Below are 15,357 nucleotides of genomic sequence, written 5' to 3'. Positions count from 1 at the left end.
CCCAGGGCGCCTTCGATGCAAGATACTAGAATCTTATTTCACTCCCCCCCTAACGTGATCAGATAACCATGCAGATGAAGGGTTTCATTCGTGTTACCATCTCTCAAACCGAAGTGTTGTAGGGTTCTGGATTTCTTCCAACCAGGATGAAGGTGTTGTCGTCGCTTGATGTTGGAAGATATTCCTTATCGGCCAACTCCTTCGACTCCAACTGATCCACATACCAGATGAGAAAGATGAGCATGACTGCTTCCATGAGAAGTGTGTCAAATATATACAAAAAGACTTCGTGGGAGATGAGATAACCGGCATTGCCCTGGACGTATTCGATCACACGGAACACGCTCCGGATGAGAATTAGGGCGCTAGTAGTGTAAAGGACATGGAGGTAGCGGGTCCAGGGGATGCTGCGACAACCCGGGGTGGCGGCTGGTGTGCATGCAAATCGACGATGAAAGTGAACAGAAGTGACGATGAAGAACCCGAAGAAGCCAATCTGGACGAAGAGGCCGCCGATGATGATTTTTTCGCCAAGTTTGAAGAAGTCAAGCGTTCCTGCTGTTTGTATTCCTCCGCCAGATCCTTGCAGCACAAAGGATAGAACATCGCCAGCAACAAATATCCTAGTGACCCATTGGACAGGAATCAAGGAAAGGTGTTGAGCTCGGAGGGTACGGATAAGCCGACCAAGGATCATGTAGATGGAGGCAGCAAACAATGCCGGTGCGAGGAGAATAAATAGAGCCTGGGTAGTAAAGGCGGGGACGGAGAACTTGTCAAAATGGCTTCTAATTCGAGCACAATAACCGATAGTTTGGACTATAGACAGTTGTGTGTGGTCAGCTCACATCTGAAGCCCAGAATACTGAGGCGGACAAAAGCTCGAGACCACATACAAGCTCCTCCAATCGTGAATGGAATAAAATAGTACGCGCGTGCTTTGAGTAGTTTCCGTAGGTGTAACAAGGTTAAAATTGCGAATAAGATGACACTGATTACCGCGGTGAACAACGAAGGAGTGTATCTGTACAGCTGAAAGTCGAAGGCAGCATCTGGAACACCGTGACTTGGACTTGACTCAGACATCATGAAGCAATGGGACTCGAGGCTTATTCCACAAAGGCAAGATAGCAAGAATACAATCAGCTTTCAGGAGACGGAGTCGTCTTGGATCTTGAGTCCCAAGGTCAGAGAGATAGTCACTAGAGTCACGCAACCAGCGGACTAGAACACACCAGACAGGAACACGACAAAGCCATGGGAAAGACGCCATGTTGGGAGCTTCGGCAGCTTATCTACTCGAATGCTGGTCCCCTCGTAATCCCGTCGTGATGCTATACGTGGTAGGAGGCCGGATATCGTGCTCTCTGAGAAATACGCGTATATCGATCGGGCTTCCCATCGTAACCCTGGAATGGTTTCATTCAAGACCCGCTGCATGGAAATGGACTGTCGGGGATTGCATGAAAGCCCGCTACAGCTTTGTCAGACCAGCAGATACGCGTAAAGTGTGCAGGTGGATTTCGAAAGACATTCAGATAACGATGTCGGCTCAACAATCGTTTCCGAAACCGATGACTGATGAGGTGTTCACGTCAACGGTTGGCCTTCATGACTTGGCCAGGACCCTCGGTTGTGAGAAGCTGTTGTAGTAGAAACGGACTCCAGAATTCTGAGTCCTATACTCCTAGCCGCCGACCCGGACTCCCTGGCGTAAGGAATGGCTGAACTTCCGTCAGCAGAGCAGCGCTGGGTTATCTCTTCTAGTTCCGCATTTGAGGCTACAAGGAACAGGCGACCTGTTGGGTTTCTCAGGGCCGGCCGCTCGCTGGTGCTTAGGTGTCAGTTTTGTCCTCCCAGCCTTCATTTACATCGAATACCATGATGGTGCTGATGAATATTCATATCAATTCTGATAGATGTAATATGTAAAGTGAAAATTGAGATAGGTTGACATTGCGTTGGCGCCTATACACTGTTTAAATTCTTGCATTGAACTACCCTCCGAGAGCTTGAGAATGGAGATTTTGGATGATTCGTACAGAACACAGTCTAAAAACGGTGTGGAGTAATTGCCAAGCGCCAATGGGACACCGGTTCTGCGAACCGTTTCGGCGGCATCTCAGCAACGTTGCATCACCTACACAGTGAACTCAGCACGAGCCCCTCCAACAACCTGCCACTCGGGTGCTCCAAAGTTGTCGCAGACGCAGGCGCGAGCAACTCGCAGGTCCCACCAACAACAAAACAGCCCGTCCCAGATCTTTCGTCCAGTCCCCTAGACCGCCTCAGCGTTTATCTCTGCAAGTAACTTGTCTACGCAGTAGTGCCTCATTGTGTCTGCGTCGGTCTAGGAAACGAAAACCAGTAACTTCTATGTTGGCGCGGCAGGCCGCAACAACTATGCCCCGTTAGTCGTTATGGCGAACGTCAGTATCACCAGTTCATCTTCGCTCAATCGCACTCGATCGGTGCGCGCGCCCACTGCCGCAGCAACCACATCATCCACTGCTGTTGGCACCCCAAAGCCAGCCCAGTCTTCTTCTCGATCAGGTGCCTCAGGTGCTGGGACTTTGGTGCCTGCCTCTCTTTCGGTCCCAGCGCTTCCTGGACCCTCTAATGTCGCCCTCTTCCTGACGAACCTTCGGCTCCTTGACCTCGACCTGCTTCCCGACTGGCCCGATATCAGCGTGGAAACTTTCAGTGGAAAAGATGCCGTGCAAGGCCAGAAGAAGCGGATACAGGCGGTTGAATGGGCTCTTTATCAGCTCTTCGCTCTCTGGGACCCAGAGGAGACCCGCAACAAGCTGCGCCCCTTCTTTCCCCCTCTCGATCAGATCCAATCGCTAAATCTACGCGCTGCATTGCTCCGGTGTCTGGAACAAGCGAAGAAGAACGGCGTTCTCGGTCGCGATGCGGTTGTCCGCAAGACGATGTTGGATGAGTGCAAGGGCGAAAGGCTTGAGGAGGTTCTGGCCGTCTTTTCGTCCGCCGTGCTGAAAAAGGTCGTCGCAGAACAACAGATGAGTCGTGGCCAGTCTCCGGCTATGGCGCAGCTCATTTCGCTGGAGAATCGCGGATACTTAGGTGACCGGCTGGACCTCACAGCGCTTATTCTGGCACATCGAGTATCTTTGCGTCGAAACCTAGAAGACAAGAAGGCTGCTCGTCAAAGATACCGGGAGTTCTTCGAGCTCCTTGAAAAGAAAGAAATGACAGTAGCCAAACGTCGCCAGGATGCTGAAATCACTAAGAAGAGTGGGCATCGCCATGCCATCTCAGACACACAGGCTCATGCTGTCAGCCGCGCAGTTCGGAACAACTGGACAGGTGATGAACGCTGGATGGATACCCTTCTTTACGGAGACACAAAGTCGCACAATGACGCTGTTCTTTCTTCTCCATTTGACAGGGTTTGGAGGCGTGTTCAGTCTGGTCGGCTGACGGAGCTTGAGGATACGTCCTCGATTGGCCTGTTAGAGCAGCTTGAAGCTCGAGTTCGGGATCAGCAAAAGAGGTTGCGGCAATGGCAAGATCTTCGAAAGCAACTTTTTAAAAAGGACGGCTCTGCAACGACGAACAAGATCCCTGGATCGCCGTCAAAACAGAAGCGTCTTGATTTTGGTTTTGCTGAACATCAGGATTTGCAAGTTGGCCGTCCCAGTCTGAGAAGGCTATCAACTGTCAGGCCTGCTCAAGCGGATAGTCATTACCAAGCTCTCATTGATGGGCTGAAAACGGAGTTGACTTATATTGGCTCTGCTGTTACGCGGGTCCCTCAATTCTTTCGTCCAGCCCCACGACTGGAGCAGACGCCAAACAAGCCCTCAAACGATCAAGTTCATAATGTGCCTGAGTCAGAAATATCTGAAATAAGTGATACCGAAGATGTACCAGTCCCGACACGCCCATATCCTGTTCGGCGGGAACCGGTTCGCGTTTCTATAGAGCGAGCCTTTGAGCCAATCTTGAGAAAAGCGAAGACGTCGTTTGAGGATGACCAATCCCATACTGTGGACGAGGGCCAATCCTCGTCCGCTTCGTCTGGACTTCGGAGAGCAGCAACCGTCCACTCTACCAAACGGAATCTGAGCTCGGATGTTAGAGAGCGTTCTCGTAACAGAAGGCTTAGCTCCCCTCCCAACCCCAACCTTCACTCCCCCCATCTTCTCCGGCAAGGTCGCCCCTTGATCCCTTACCCCCTCCCTCTCCCAACCCTTCCTCTTCTCCTGAAGTTCCCGCCTCTCCTCCCCAACCAGCAGGCCACCAAAGTGTTGGCCTAGGCGGTACTACTCAATCCCCAGCCAGGAAAACTCGGCACAGGCTTTCGCTAGAAGAGCGTACTCGTCTCTCTATGGCGCGCCGAGCTTCCCATGCCAACCTCCGCGTACCCCAAGACGAAGATGCCGACGCCGACGATGGCTTTGACCCCGTCCTAGACAATTCCGATGGAGACAACCTATATCAAACGGGGACGAAGGAGAAGCGAGCTTCGATTGCCGCTGTCCAGCAACAAGTGGGGAACAGCAGCAACGAGAGCGAACCACGCACTTACGAAGACCTTCTGGAGCGAACAAGAAAAAGCCTAGCTGGGTATGAAGAGGCAAGGAAGAAGGCGCAGCAGGAGAAAAGACGATCGTTGCAGCAACAGAAAAAAGAGGCCGCGGCAGCTGCAAGAAGGAAGAGCCGGCTTGGAGGCGTAGGCGAGGAGGAAGAAGGGCAGGCTAACACCTCGCTCTTACTGGCAGAGGAACTGTTGAATGAGGGTCGGGACAACGACTATGAAGCGGTATTCATGAGTCGCCCTAAGATCAAGAACAGCCCCGTTGGGTCACCGGCCGTCGGATTTTGGGAGTAGCAGGCAGAAGTTACAATTATGATCATAATGGGTATGTCATGAGACTCGGGTGATAATTGTGGAGGACTGTACCCTGGGCTTATTTAGGGAATGGGTTGGCAGTGTTGTTCATGAGCCTTTCATGTCATAAACCATACTATAAACACAATAGAGTAATGACATACTGAACCTCATAAAATGGTACAGTTTATGCTCATTCCAAGCAAGGTGTTATACACTGTCATGAATCCTCTAATTCGGAACCATGACATTATACGTACACATAGAAAGGCTGTGTCACCTTTTTTGTTGCTCTCCATATGCCTGCTGAGTCTCGTGCTCACGGCTGTTTTACAACGATCCAGTGCCTGCGTACTTTCCACCATTTCCCCCCCCCCCTCCTCCCCCAACCCCACCTTTCGACGTTGCGCTCTGATCACCACCCTTGAGCCTTGAGCTGCAGCACCCTGTCGATAGCGGCACGGAAACCGTTCTTGAACCTCTCACGCCAACGCTCACGGCGCAAGCGCTTGATCTTAAGAGCCTTCCGTTCGTGCTCGCGCTGCTGGTACAAATCCCGGCGAACATTGTTTTGTTGGACCAAACGGCCCAGGAGGCGAAACGCGCGAGCCAAGTCTACACCCTTATCAACTGGCACCGTTCTTCCTGTCGGGGGGCGCGTCCGGATTTCGGGATATGGCTTCAGGTTGTGCTTGTGGAGGAAGTCCTGCTCGTTCCAGACTGTCAAGCTGGATGTTGAGCTGTTCATATCGGAGTTGATCTGGTTGACCAGGTCAAAGGGGCTACTGGGGGAACTGAAGAGGGAAGATTGGAGTTGGGACTGGGTTGTTGTCGCTGTCGGAATCGGCTTCTTCGGTTGTGAGTCCAGGAAGAAGTTGGTCTTGCGAACCGGTGGTGGGCGCGGGGGTAGTGAGTTGATGCTCGGGATGGAGGAGCGTAGCTGGTCGATCTGAGATTGCGCCTGGGACTGGGACTGCGACGGGGACTGCGGCTTGGACTGGGCAGCCAGCGTGCTGGACTCGGGCACGGGGGTCTCGTCAGAGGAGAGCAACCGACCGCTGGACGAGAACTGCCGGTGCCGCTGGACGGCTAGCCGCGTCCCCGTCAGGATATACGGCCTGGCCGCCGTCATGGCGGTCGAGCGAGAGACCAAGTGGACGATTTGACGGAACTCCATGATGCTGCTTGGAAGGACAAACCGTCAGCACCTATCCCTCCAGGGTACCAATTGAATCTGGTAAATAAGCGACAGTACTCACACAGTGTGCTATCTTATGGATTGGTCCTCGTCCACGCTGACAACCCACGAGCCGCGGCGCTTGACCAAGGGCTCAAAGTTTCCTGGGTTTCGATTTTCAAAGTCGCGCGGCCGGCAGCATCAGGTCCATTCCCCTGCGGGCGATTGGCTTGGCACGCACAATCCATGGTTTAGCCGAGCCAGCTGCCCCACCTTCTCTATTTGGACAGTACATACCATCACTAATCCTGTTGCCATCGCAAATTATGACCCTTTAAAACCCGAATTCCAAATCATATATTCCCACCTGAGGTTGAAAAATGGCACTTCTGTTTCATGGTGAAATTAGTTTTGGAAATCGGCATGAGACAACAATGCTGTCATGTTTCCTTCACTTTCATAATCACGTGAAAAGTTGCTCTTGGCACCTGCATCTGATGGACCGTGCTCCAAGAGCTTCCAAGGAGTGATCCGTGCGTTGGATGCCATCATCTGGGCGAACTTTTGTTGTCGCGCTTGTCGCGAATCTCGTCGCCTTCAACTAATCCTTTCAGCGCCTAACTTGCAGTGAGGTCATCAGCTTTCTTTCCTGACAACTGCGCCCTCGCACCATTACTTCTTTGGTATCTTGGAACATCCGGAGTGACGTTGAATTCTGGAAAACCGCCAGCATGGCGTACAATCCCTATGGAGGTTGGTCCATCTTTTTGTGAACATCTGTGGCCTGGGCATCATCACATTATCACTACCCCGCGACTCATCCACCATGGGAGGGGCTAGGTTTTATGCTAACTCTTCTGTTTAATCCCAGTGCCGCCCTATGGGCCTCCTCCTACTTATCCTGGCTATCCGGGCGCGTCGCTTGCGCCCGGAATGGTTCCTCCGCCAGGCCTAGGTATGCGTCGGTCATTATGGATTAGAGTTGCTCTTCCCCTGCTGTATGTGTTAGTACTGACATGGCTTTGCACAGGTCCTCCTCCAGGCATGTCCTCTACTGCCCCTGGAATTGCACCGCCCCCTGGTGTCCAGCCGCCCACTAGTACCCAAGCTAATCGACCAAGCGGGCTCCCGCCGTCCTTTCAACCGCCCCCCAATCTGCCAAACATCAATTTCAATGCACCCGTAATTCGCCTCGGAGCGAGCTTGCCATCGAAATCGGGTTCCTCCACTAGCGAACGCAAAGATAGCCATGCCGCTACGTCAACACGCCCCGGGTTGGGAGCAGATCGTCTCGACCAGTCACGCTCCAAAACAGAAACAGTCCAGGCGTTGATACCGCCCACGGCAGAAGAGCGTCTGCGCACGATCTTTATCCATAAGATCCCCGAGGGTGTTGGCGGTGATGAAGGCATCCAGAAGTTACTCAAGACTGTGGGCAAGCTCAAGCGGTGGGACTCGGGTCAGTCGCACCTATCGGATCACAAGGGGGCTTTATTTGGGTTCGCACAGTACGAGGATCCCGAATCGCTAGCTGCTGCAGTTGAGTTACTCAAAGACATCGAGGTGCCCGTGAAGAAGCAAACTCCGACCGAAACCCCGCCCGCTGATGAAGATGACAAGTTCGAGAACATCGAGAAAGTGAAGCTTAAGGTTGAGGTCGATGCGAGCACCATCAAGTACCTCGAGTCGTGGAAAGAAACCACGGGCGAAGATGCCGGCGTCCAGGCTCGCTTGGGCGAGTCCAGGCTAGCCCTCAAACAGTTTATTCGCGAACTATTCTACCCTCGTGTGCAGACTGGAGCGGATCCTGATGGAGATACAGCAATGGGCAATGCACCCAACGGTCCCGGTGAGAATGTTGAAGTCATCAACATCCCCTTGGCTCCCGAAGACGAACTTGCAGATATCCCCGCTGAAATGCGTGCGACGGTGGCTGCTGAGATTGCAGCATTCAGGGAGCGGAGCAATCGGAGAGATCTGGAGCGGCTAAAGAGGGAAGAAGAGTACGAAGAGATGGAGCGTCAGCGGAACGGCGCGCCCCGCAAGTCCCGTTTGGACTCGCCTCCGGCGGGTAATTCTAACATGGTCCCTCTTGGACCTCGAGGCAGTAGTTCCAATGCGCAATCTGGTCCTCGGTTTGTCAATGGCACGGCCAATGGACAAGCTCCACAATGGCCTGACGACGACGACACGGACGCCGACGACGAAGAGCTGTACGAGAGGGAGCTGGCTAAACAGAGAGCTGAGGAAGAGAAGCTGTACCTGGAAGCTGAGAGGAAGTGGGTCAACCGCGAGCGCCAACGTACTGCTGCCCTAGAGAGAGAGAGGGAACGTGAGAAGGCAGAAACCGAGGGCTATGCTAGGAGAAGAGAAGAGCAGCTTGAGAGGGATAAGAGTTGGGATGATGATCGGGAAGCGGCGCGTAAGGGACACCTTTACTACCGGGATCACGGTCAGTGGATTCGAGAGCGCACTGCATTCCGGGCAGCAGAGGCGGCAAGAGATGAGATGGACCGCCACGCCGAAGAAGAGGAGCTGCGTAGGGCTGAGGCCGAGCTCGAGCAAGCGAGGGATATGGCCGACTCCTTCTTGGAGCGGCAAGCCCAAGAGATGGAGAGCAAGCCTGCAGCGCCAGCGGCACCCCAACGTGTCACCATTTCGTTTGGCGCTGCCGCCCAGAAGGCGGCTCAGCGTGCAACAGCACGGCGTACCGTCGCTGAAGTCGAAGGCCTGCTCGACGACGAAGAGCAGGAGCAAACGACCAAGCGGCAACTTGTGCCAATCAAGTTTGAACCCATCACCGACACGAAGGCCATGTCCGAAGAAGATATTCAGAATGCTATTCGTGCTCTCGCACACGAGATTCCGGTCGACCGAGATGGTCTTTGGAATTGGGAGGTCAAGTGGGATTACCTGGAGGAGTCGGTCATCCGCGAGAAACTGCGCCCGTTCGTCGAGAAAAAAGTGGTCGAGTACCTGGGTGTACAGGAGCAGTTTTTGGTCGACGTCGTGGAGGAGCACGTGCGCAAGCACAAGAAGCCGGCCGAGTTGGTCGAGACTCTCAGCGAGGCGCTGGACGAGGATGCGGAGGACATGGTCAAGAAGCTGTGGAGGATGGTCATCTTCTTTACCGAGTGCGAGAAACGTGGCTTGCCCGCGTAGAGCACAGCTTAAGGTCGTCTGCCTCTCTGAAAACAGGCTGGGGCAGCACTCTTCCCGTTGGGACTACGGTTACTACCATTGTACGACATGCTTTGGACTTCATTTGGGAGAGCTATTAGGGGGGAGGTGGGGATTGGGCTTGGTAATATTGGGTTTGCAACTAAATTCAGTCTACGTGTGCGCTTTGCCAAAGTGTATGTTGAACAACCTGGTTGTCGCTGGATGTAAATATACCTCTATGTTAACTTACATCCCAGGTCTAAGTGCTTACTCTGCATGTTTGCTCTATCTTTGAGCTGTCAGAAGGAGTTCCGTCAAACACAGGCAGGCAAGCATATCAGCCGCAGTTCCCGAGTCTGTGTAACCACCTAACGAACGATGCAGCCCGGAGATTGGGATCCGGGTGCCTCGGCTCGGGACCCAGCTCCGGCCAAGACGGATATTGCAGGTAACGGGGATACCCATCAGACACGGCCACTGCCGCGCTTCAGCAATTATCTTTTTGATACTGGATAGTAAGTGATAGAGTTAATGTCAGAAACGTCACCAAAGTCTTGAAACAGGACAAAGCTACCTACACAGGAATGCGAGTCGGACATGTTGGCACTGCACCCCGATAATTGCTTGATCTCGGCGATCTGCAAGTGGTCCGGCCGGATGACGAAGGGGCCGCGGCAAGACAACACAGTTGATGCGGGGAGCAGCACTGGTTGGAGTCCACACTTGGAGCTTGGTTAGAACAGGACTCGCTACATCTTGACTGGATTAAATATCTAAAGCTCAACAGTTCAAGTCAGCAGTGAGTTCCCTACTTCCCTCATTTTTCTAGCAGCACTTCCGAAATCCCTTTAGGCCAGTTACTTCCTTGGTTGACTGAAGAGCTCTTCCTCCGATTCGACGCAGTATTCCACATATACAATATTTCATCGCTTTGTTTTGAATCGTTATATTGATAAGACGAACGACTCCTTTGCTCATCAAGCCCAACATGGCTACTTCATCTCTCCTCTCTACAGCCCCCGAGGTGCCACACACGACTCTTTCACTTCCTTCCCCACATGTCCTCCTTGTCACCCTCAACCGGCCCTCGGCCCTCAACGCGATCCCGACAGCCCAGCACGAAGCCCTCTCTCTCCTATGGGCCTGGTACGATGCACAACCGACCCTGCGCTGCGCCGTCATCACGGGCACGGGCCGCGCCTTTTGCGCCGGTGCCGACCTTCGCGAGTGGGACCAGCGCAATCACGCAGATGGGGCGGGCCAGCTTCGCAAGTGGACGGTCGGCGACGGGTTTGGCGGGCTATCCAACCGCGCGGGCAAGAAGCCCGTCATCGCGGCGGTTAATGGACTCTGCTTCGGTGGCGGGATGGAGATGGTGATCAACTGTGATATTGTTGTTGCGGATGGGGTAAAGGCGCGGTTTGGACTGCCCGAAGTCGGGAAGGGCGTCGTGGCCCTTGCTGGGGCGCTGCCGCGGCTTGTTAGGACTGTGGGCAAGCAACGCGCGGCGGAGATGGCATTGCTGGGGAGGATCAACTACACGGCGCAGCAGATGAAGGAGTGGGGGCTGGTCAACTTTGTGACGGCTGAGGGAGAAGCACTCAAGGAGGCGCTAAAGGTGGCCGAAGAGCTGGCCAACAACTCGCCGGATGCCGTGATTGTGTCTCGGGAAGGTCTGAAGCTTGGGTGGGAGGGCTTTGGTCCGGAGATGGGTACAGAATTGTTGGATCGTGGGTTGTATGGGCGGATTGATGCTGGGGAGAACATGAAGGAGGGCGTGAGAAGCTTTGTGGAGAAGAGGAAGCCGGTGTGGAAGGATAGCAAGTTGTGAGGCAGATCAGAATAACTGTACCCAGGGTCGGGCTCAAATCATAGGTACCTGGATACAGAATACTAGCACAGTCTTTAGCTAGCATCTGCTTTTCGCTCGGGCTAGGCTTGACGTAGCAGTACATATTCGTGATTCAAGAGGACCAGGTCACACACGCTGCTAAGTTGAGGGACTACGAATACAAAGCGGACAGTTAACCATTCGATATTACTTGACTCTGAACAATCCAGGTTTAGATAACAGACATTCCCTTGCTCGTCACGACATTGAGGTCGGAAGGAGTCCTGATGACCAATCCAGAACATGACATTAAATTGGGTATCAACCACCTCTCCATCTCCCTTCTCTCTTGTTATATAAAGTTCTTAGAGGGCGGCAACAACAGCAAGGAAGCCAGCAAGGGCAACAGCCAGTCCGACAGTGGCAGTTTCACGGTGACCGGCACCAGTGCTGACGTCTTCATCGTCATCGTTGTTGCCGCTGCCGTTGCTGCTGGGACCAGAGCCGGAGCCGGAGGTGGCCTGGGGGCCAGCAAGCGTGGTCCGCGAACCGTTCTCGGTGCAAATGTAATTTTGACCTTCGTCGTAGAGGGAAGAAACATCGGGGCACTTGGACAGGGCCGCACTGTATTCCTTGGAGTGGGCACTCCACCAGGAGGTCATGGAGCTAGCATAATCCTCGAAAGCTTCTTCGACCTTTGGCGGGTATGTAATCTTGCAGGGATTTTCTTCGGTTTGGGTCGCAGCCCAGGAGTACAGCTCGGGGGGGGGAGTCGGCATAGAGGTCGCGATTGAGACCATGGCCTTGACGCACTCGGCCGCACCGTCGAGATCATCCAGACCGGGGATTTCATCAATCCAATCGCTGATGTCGGTCTGGCGCGCCTGGAGCTCGTGGCGAGCGACGATTTGGGCAGGGGCCACGCGGGTGACAGCAGCGGCCGTGGAGATGAGGCCGGCGAGGATGAGAAAACGGGAGTGCATCTTGGTTGATGTGCATGTACAATTAGTCGAGGATGAAGATCGGTGTTGGCTGGGTGTTTTCGCGAGACGCGAGTATGGAACTAAGCTTTCGTCTTTCCACCTTGGGGGAGCTTGGACTCGAACTTCGACGACGAGGACAGTGTGGGAGGAGAGAGAAGCCGGAGAAAGTCCTCAAGTCTTAAATAGACATCCCCAGCGCTGCTCTGAGTACAGACGACGCAACAGCGGTACGACCGCGATGAGCAGCGTTCCGCTAACAGGCAGCAGACCGGCATTTGGAAGTTGGTTGCCTCTCTGGCTTAGCCGTTTCTAGTGCTATTCAGAGTCCCATCACTCACAAGCGCACGCCAATGCCGGCAAAATTCCAGGATTCCCTGCTCCCAGCAAGGGATGGCTCCAGTAGCCCACTCGCTGCGCCATTCTGGAGACTCTGCAAAGGGAAAGGATGAGCGAAGCGATGGGGTCTACGAGCCGCCTGCGCCACACATCGCTCGTAGAATCGTTGCCCATGTTTCATTTCATGTTGGTTCCTTGCAGCACATGGAGTTTCTGCCCCTTTCGTGCCTTGCCTGATCAAGCCTGGTACTGAGCGTTGATAGGCTGCCAAGAGAAAATGGTCTCCAGCCCGCTACTCCATATCTGGATTAGCTATCAGCCCTGAAGTGGGTCCAATGGACCCTATGCCAATCATCACCAATCATATGCATGACTTCTGTGGAGACCGTTGCTGCCTGCTCTTGTTTTCAGTTGTTCGCTCTCGCACTCATGGCTGTCTTTGGCTGTCAGATCCAGCGAGCTCCTGACAGATGTGTGGAGCTTTTGTGGCTTTGCACCTCGTTGTGGCTTATGGCCCTCCCGAGCTATCTCGATTTCTTATTTCGCCCAGCAGAAAAGCCAGAAGATGCCGCACCATTCAGAGGGTACTGCGCACCCTAGGAAACCAGCGCGAGAATGCAAGGAGCTTCTGGATGAAAAAGCATAGATGACAAAGGATTGGTAGGAAAGATCCGTTTTGTGTTTCAAATTGATTGCTGCCCCAAAACTCCACGCAGGTGAAGCTAAATGCACTACTTGGTCTTGGGATGAAAAATCAGAGAAGCTACACTAGGGCTGGCCGCTGGTACATGGATGAAAATGCTTGCTACATGCTGCCAAGAACGGAGCAGCGGAAAGTACTTTAATAAAGCGGAAAGTTGCTGCGGCTTGGTTGACCCTGGCACTCATGAGTCATTAGTAAAAGCGGAGCATCCTGCGTCCAGCATCGCTGCATGCAACACAATACACACGGAGTCAACATATCGACAGCCAGCTGTCGGGATAACTGGAGCCTGGGGCCTGGATGACGTCGATTTAAGCTTCATGAAGGAGCATCAAGACCCACCATGATGAAGTCAATTACCTCTCGGCGGACAATTACCTGCCGACCGAACTGACCAGAATGAAAAGAGCCATGTAGCAATACAGCATTGCAGAAGAGCCCGGACATATTTAAATCCTTATGTAGACACTACATGATTGGGCTGGGGTCCTGCGGTCCTGCGGCTCCTTTTCCTTCGAAAGGTTGAAGCGTTTGCAGAGAAGGCCTTTCAAAACAGACACAAGCTCACCACGTTCGCTGATTAGTTCGCACATCTTGAAGCATCTCTTCAAGTTAGCTGGAATGTATGAGATCAATGTGTTTTTGTGTTCGAAAGGCCTGGTTTGAGACCTGGACTTCTTGGAGTCCGACATCCACCGAGCCGATCACCTGGACCCACTTGGCCGACTGTCGAAGTGTCCGTCCCGGACCGTTCCGGAACTGCGGAACTGCGGGACTGCTTGGGGTCCGTTCCGTCCGGCGTTCGCTACCCCACAGCTCTGGTATTTACTGCTCGCTTTATCATCTCTATGCTAACGAAATCTAGTTGGACTTTCAATCAGATGGAATAAAGCTAGGTAGGTTTTTACTTGTGTGGAGAAAAGAGGTTTGTTTTGAACCCCCTGGGCCTCGGGTCATGACTCATGGTTCAGGCTTCAGGGGGCAGGGGCCGGCGCTGGAGCTTTGGGTTCGACACTTTTGCTTGTGCTTGATGGTACCTGAATCGTAATCCTGATAGGAAGAAAGAAAACCTTTTGTACATGAATGTCTGCCTAGAAGTCAAGTTGTGGCCCGAGTTCATAGTGTGAGCCGGAGCCCAGCCAGGAAGCATTAACTGAATCTCTGAAAGGGAGCCATCCTCATTCCTCCATCCTCACCCCTCATAGGACTAGTGGGACAGCTCTCCAAGAGCCGCAATGGAACCCAAGCCTCCCTAAGTTCATCTCAAGGTTAGATATCCGGATATATGAGGCGATTGTTAGGATTCAAACAGAAGACAAAGCGGAAAAAAATAAAACATGGAATAAGTGGGATTGTACTTCGTTACCAACCCTAAACTTACCCGCCCATCCTACAGCTCATCCAAATGACTACCTCCCTCTCCCTCGTTCAAGCCCCGATTGGACCCAATTTCAGTGGAATAAATGGCTTCTGTTTTGCTGGAATAATGAGATCACAAGTTCCAGACTCTAGATGGACTACTAGTGTGGGATGAACGGGGCTGAAGGTCTGCAACGTGTCACATTTGACTGACAGGTGCGATTCCTTGATTTTATCAAAGTAAATCTGACCAGTGATATTCGATCATATGCTTTCAGAACTGAGTCTGCATGTATGCAACCTCTCTCATCAATACTATTCCCATATCTAACAACCTACCGACTGCATGCAAGAGGTCATGCCACTTATGATGACAAATCCTGCATTTGTGGTAGTATTCAACGGGTTACCAGCATCGACTGTTTGAGAGATTTGATTTGTGGCTCCTGGAAGGAAGCTACATAGATAGGTGCCTACACACTCATGGTTAGTAGGGGGCCTTAGCATGTAAACAAAGCATCTACCCAGCCTTCGCAAATACCTAAGAGCTGTATCATACGAGGACGCAGATATCACAATAGAGAGACGGTTCCGATTCAAACAACACTTGTCCCAATTCTCAGTCTGGTTACGACCCAAAAGCAGCTGAATCAGTAGTGTAGTACGCCACTATTACTCCATAAGGCATGGAGCATCCACTCCAGGCTTAGCCGCGGTTAGTCCATGCGGAGTCTTCTACGATCGATCTGGAGCTGAACTATGCTACGTCAAGGAGCTAGCATTGTAGATTCCCTTCCGGCTCACTGGGCTAAGGGAAGACATGTGGCAATGAGAACAGGATCTGATGGTCGATACACATTACGCACCAGAAACTACTACAATTGAGGGTCATGGTGGACGTGGAATGTTCAAGATGAGGCTCAAGTGATGTCGTGGCCCATCAGCGGA

At 52.8% G+C, this 15,357-nt stretch overlaps 6 protein-coding genes across 6 annotated transcripts; 4 read left to right on the top strand and 2 right to left on the bottom strand.

Annotated features, from left to right (window-relative positions):
• Positions 1–2,420: 2,420 nt before the first annotated feature.
• On the top strand, positions 2,421–4,283 carry CTHT_0035450 (uncharacterized protein; the record flags this gene model as incomplete). The annotated part of the gene is made up of 1 exon (XM_006693912.1): positions 2,421–4,283. One exon carries the CDS (start codon positions 2,421–2,423, stop codon positions 4,281–4,283), a length of 1,863 nt encoding a protein of 620 aa, XP_006693975.1.
• A 71-nt stretch (positions 4,284–4,354) lies between these two features.
• On the top strand, positions 4,355–4,858 carry CTHT_0035440 (uncharacterized protein; the record flags this gene model as incomplete). Its single annotated transcript, XM_006693911.1, has 1 exon — positions 4,355–4,858. One exon carries the CDS (start codon positions 4,355–4,357, stop codon positions 4,856–4,858), a length of 504 nt encoding a protein of 167 aa, XP_006693974.1.
• A 415-nt stretch (positions 4,859–5,273) lies between these two features.
• Positions 5,274–6,035, bottom strand: CTHT_0035430 (mitochondrial 37S ribosomal protein bS21m; the record flags this gene model as incomplete). Its single annotated transcript, XM_006693910.1, has 1 exon — positions 5,274–6,035. One exon carries the CDS (start codon positions 6,033–6,035, stop codon positions 5,274–5,276), a length of 762 nt encoding a protein of 253 aa, XP_006693973.1.
• A 731-nt stretch (positions 6,036–6,766) lies between these two features.
• On the top strand, positions 6,767–9,197 carry CTHT_0035420 (uncharacterized protein; the record flags this gene model as incomplete). Its single annotated transcript, XM_006693909.1, has 3 exons — positions 6,767–6,788; positions 6,907–6,990; positions 7,066–9,197. The coding sequence occupies 3 exons, from the start codon at positions 6,767–6,769 to the stop codon at positions 9,195–9,197; spliced, it is 2,238 nt and encodes a 745-aa protein (XP_006693972.1).
• A 988-nt stretch (positions 9,198–10,185) lies between these two features.
• On the top strand, positions 10,186–11,028 carry CTHT_0035410 (uncharacterized protein; the record flags this gene model as incomplete). Its single annotated transcript, XM_006693908.1, has 1 exon — positions 10,186–11,028. The coding sequence occupies one exon, from the start codon at positions 10,186–10,188 to the stop codon at positions 11,026–11,028; it is 843 nt and encodes a 280-aa protein (XP_006693971.1).
• A 365-nt stretch (positions 11,029–11,393) lies between these two features.
• CTHT_0035400 (uncharacterized protein) lies at positions 11,394–12,011 on the bottom strand (the record flags this gene model as incomplete). The annotated part of the gene is made up of 1 exon (XM_006693907.1): positions 11,394–12,011. The coding sequence occupies one exon, from the start codon at positions 12,009–12,011 to the stop codon at positions 11,394–11,396; it is 618 nt and encodes a 205-aa protein (XP_006693970.1).
• Between the last annotated feature and the right edge of the window lie 3,346 nt (positions 12,012–15,357).

Source organism: Thermochaetoides thermophila (assembly GCF_000221225.1).
Source record: "Thermochaetoides thermophila DSM 1495 unplaced genomic scaffold scf7180000011816, whole genome shotgun sequence".
Lineage (NCBI taxonomy): Eukaryota > Fungi > Ascomycota > Sordariomycetes > Sordariales > Chaetomiaceae > Thermochaetoides > Thermochaetoides thermophila.
Note: the sequence above shows the minus strand (reverse complement) of the source record. Positions and strands in the feature narration are given on the sequence as shown.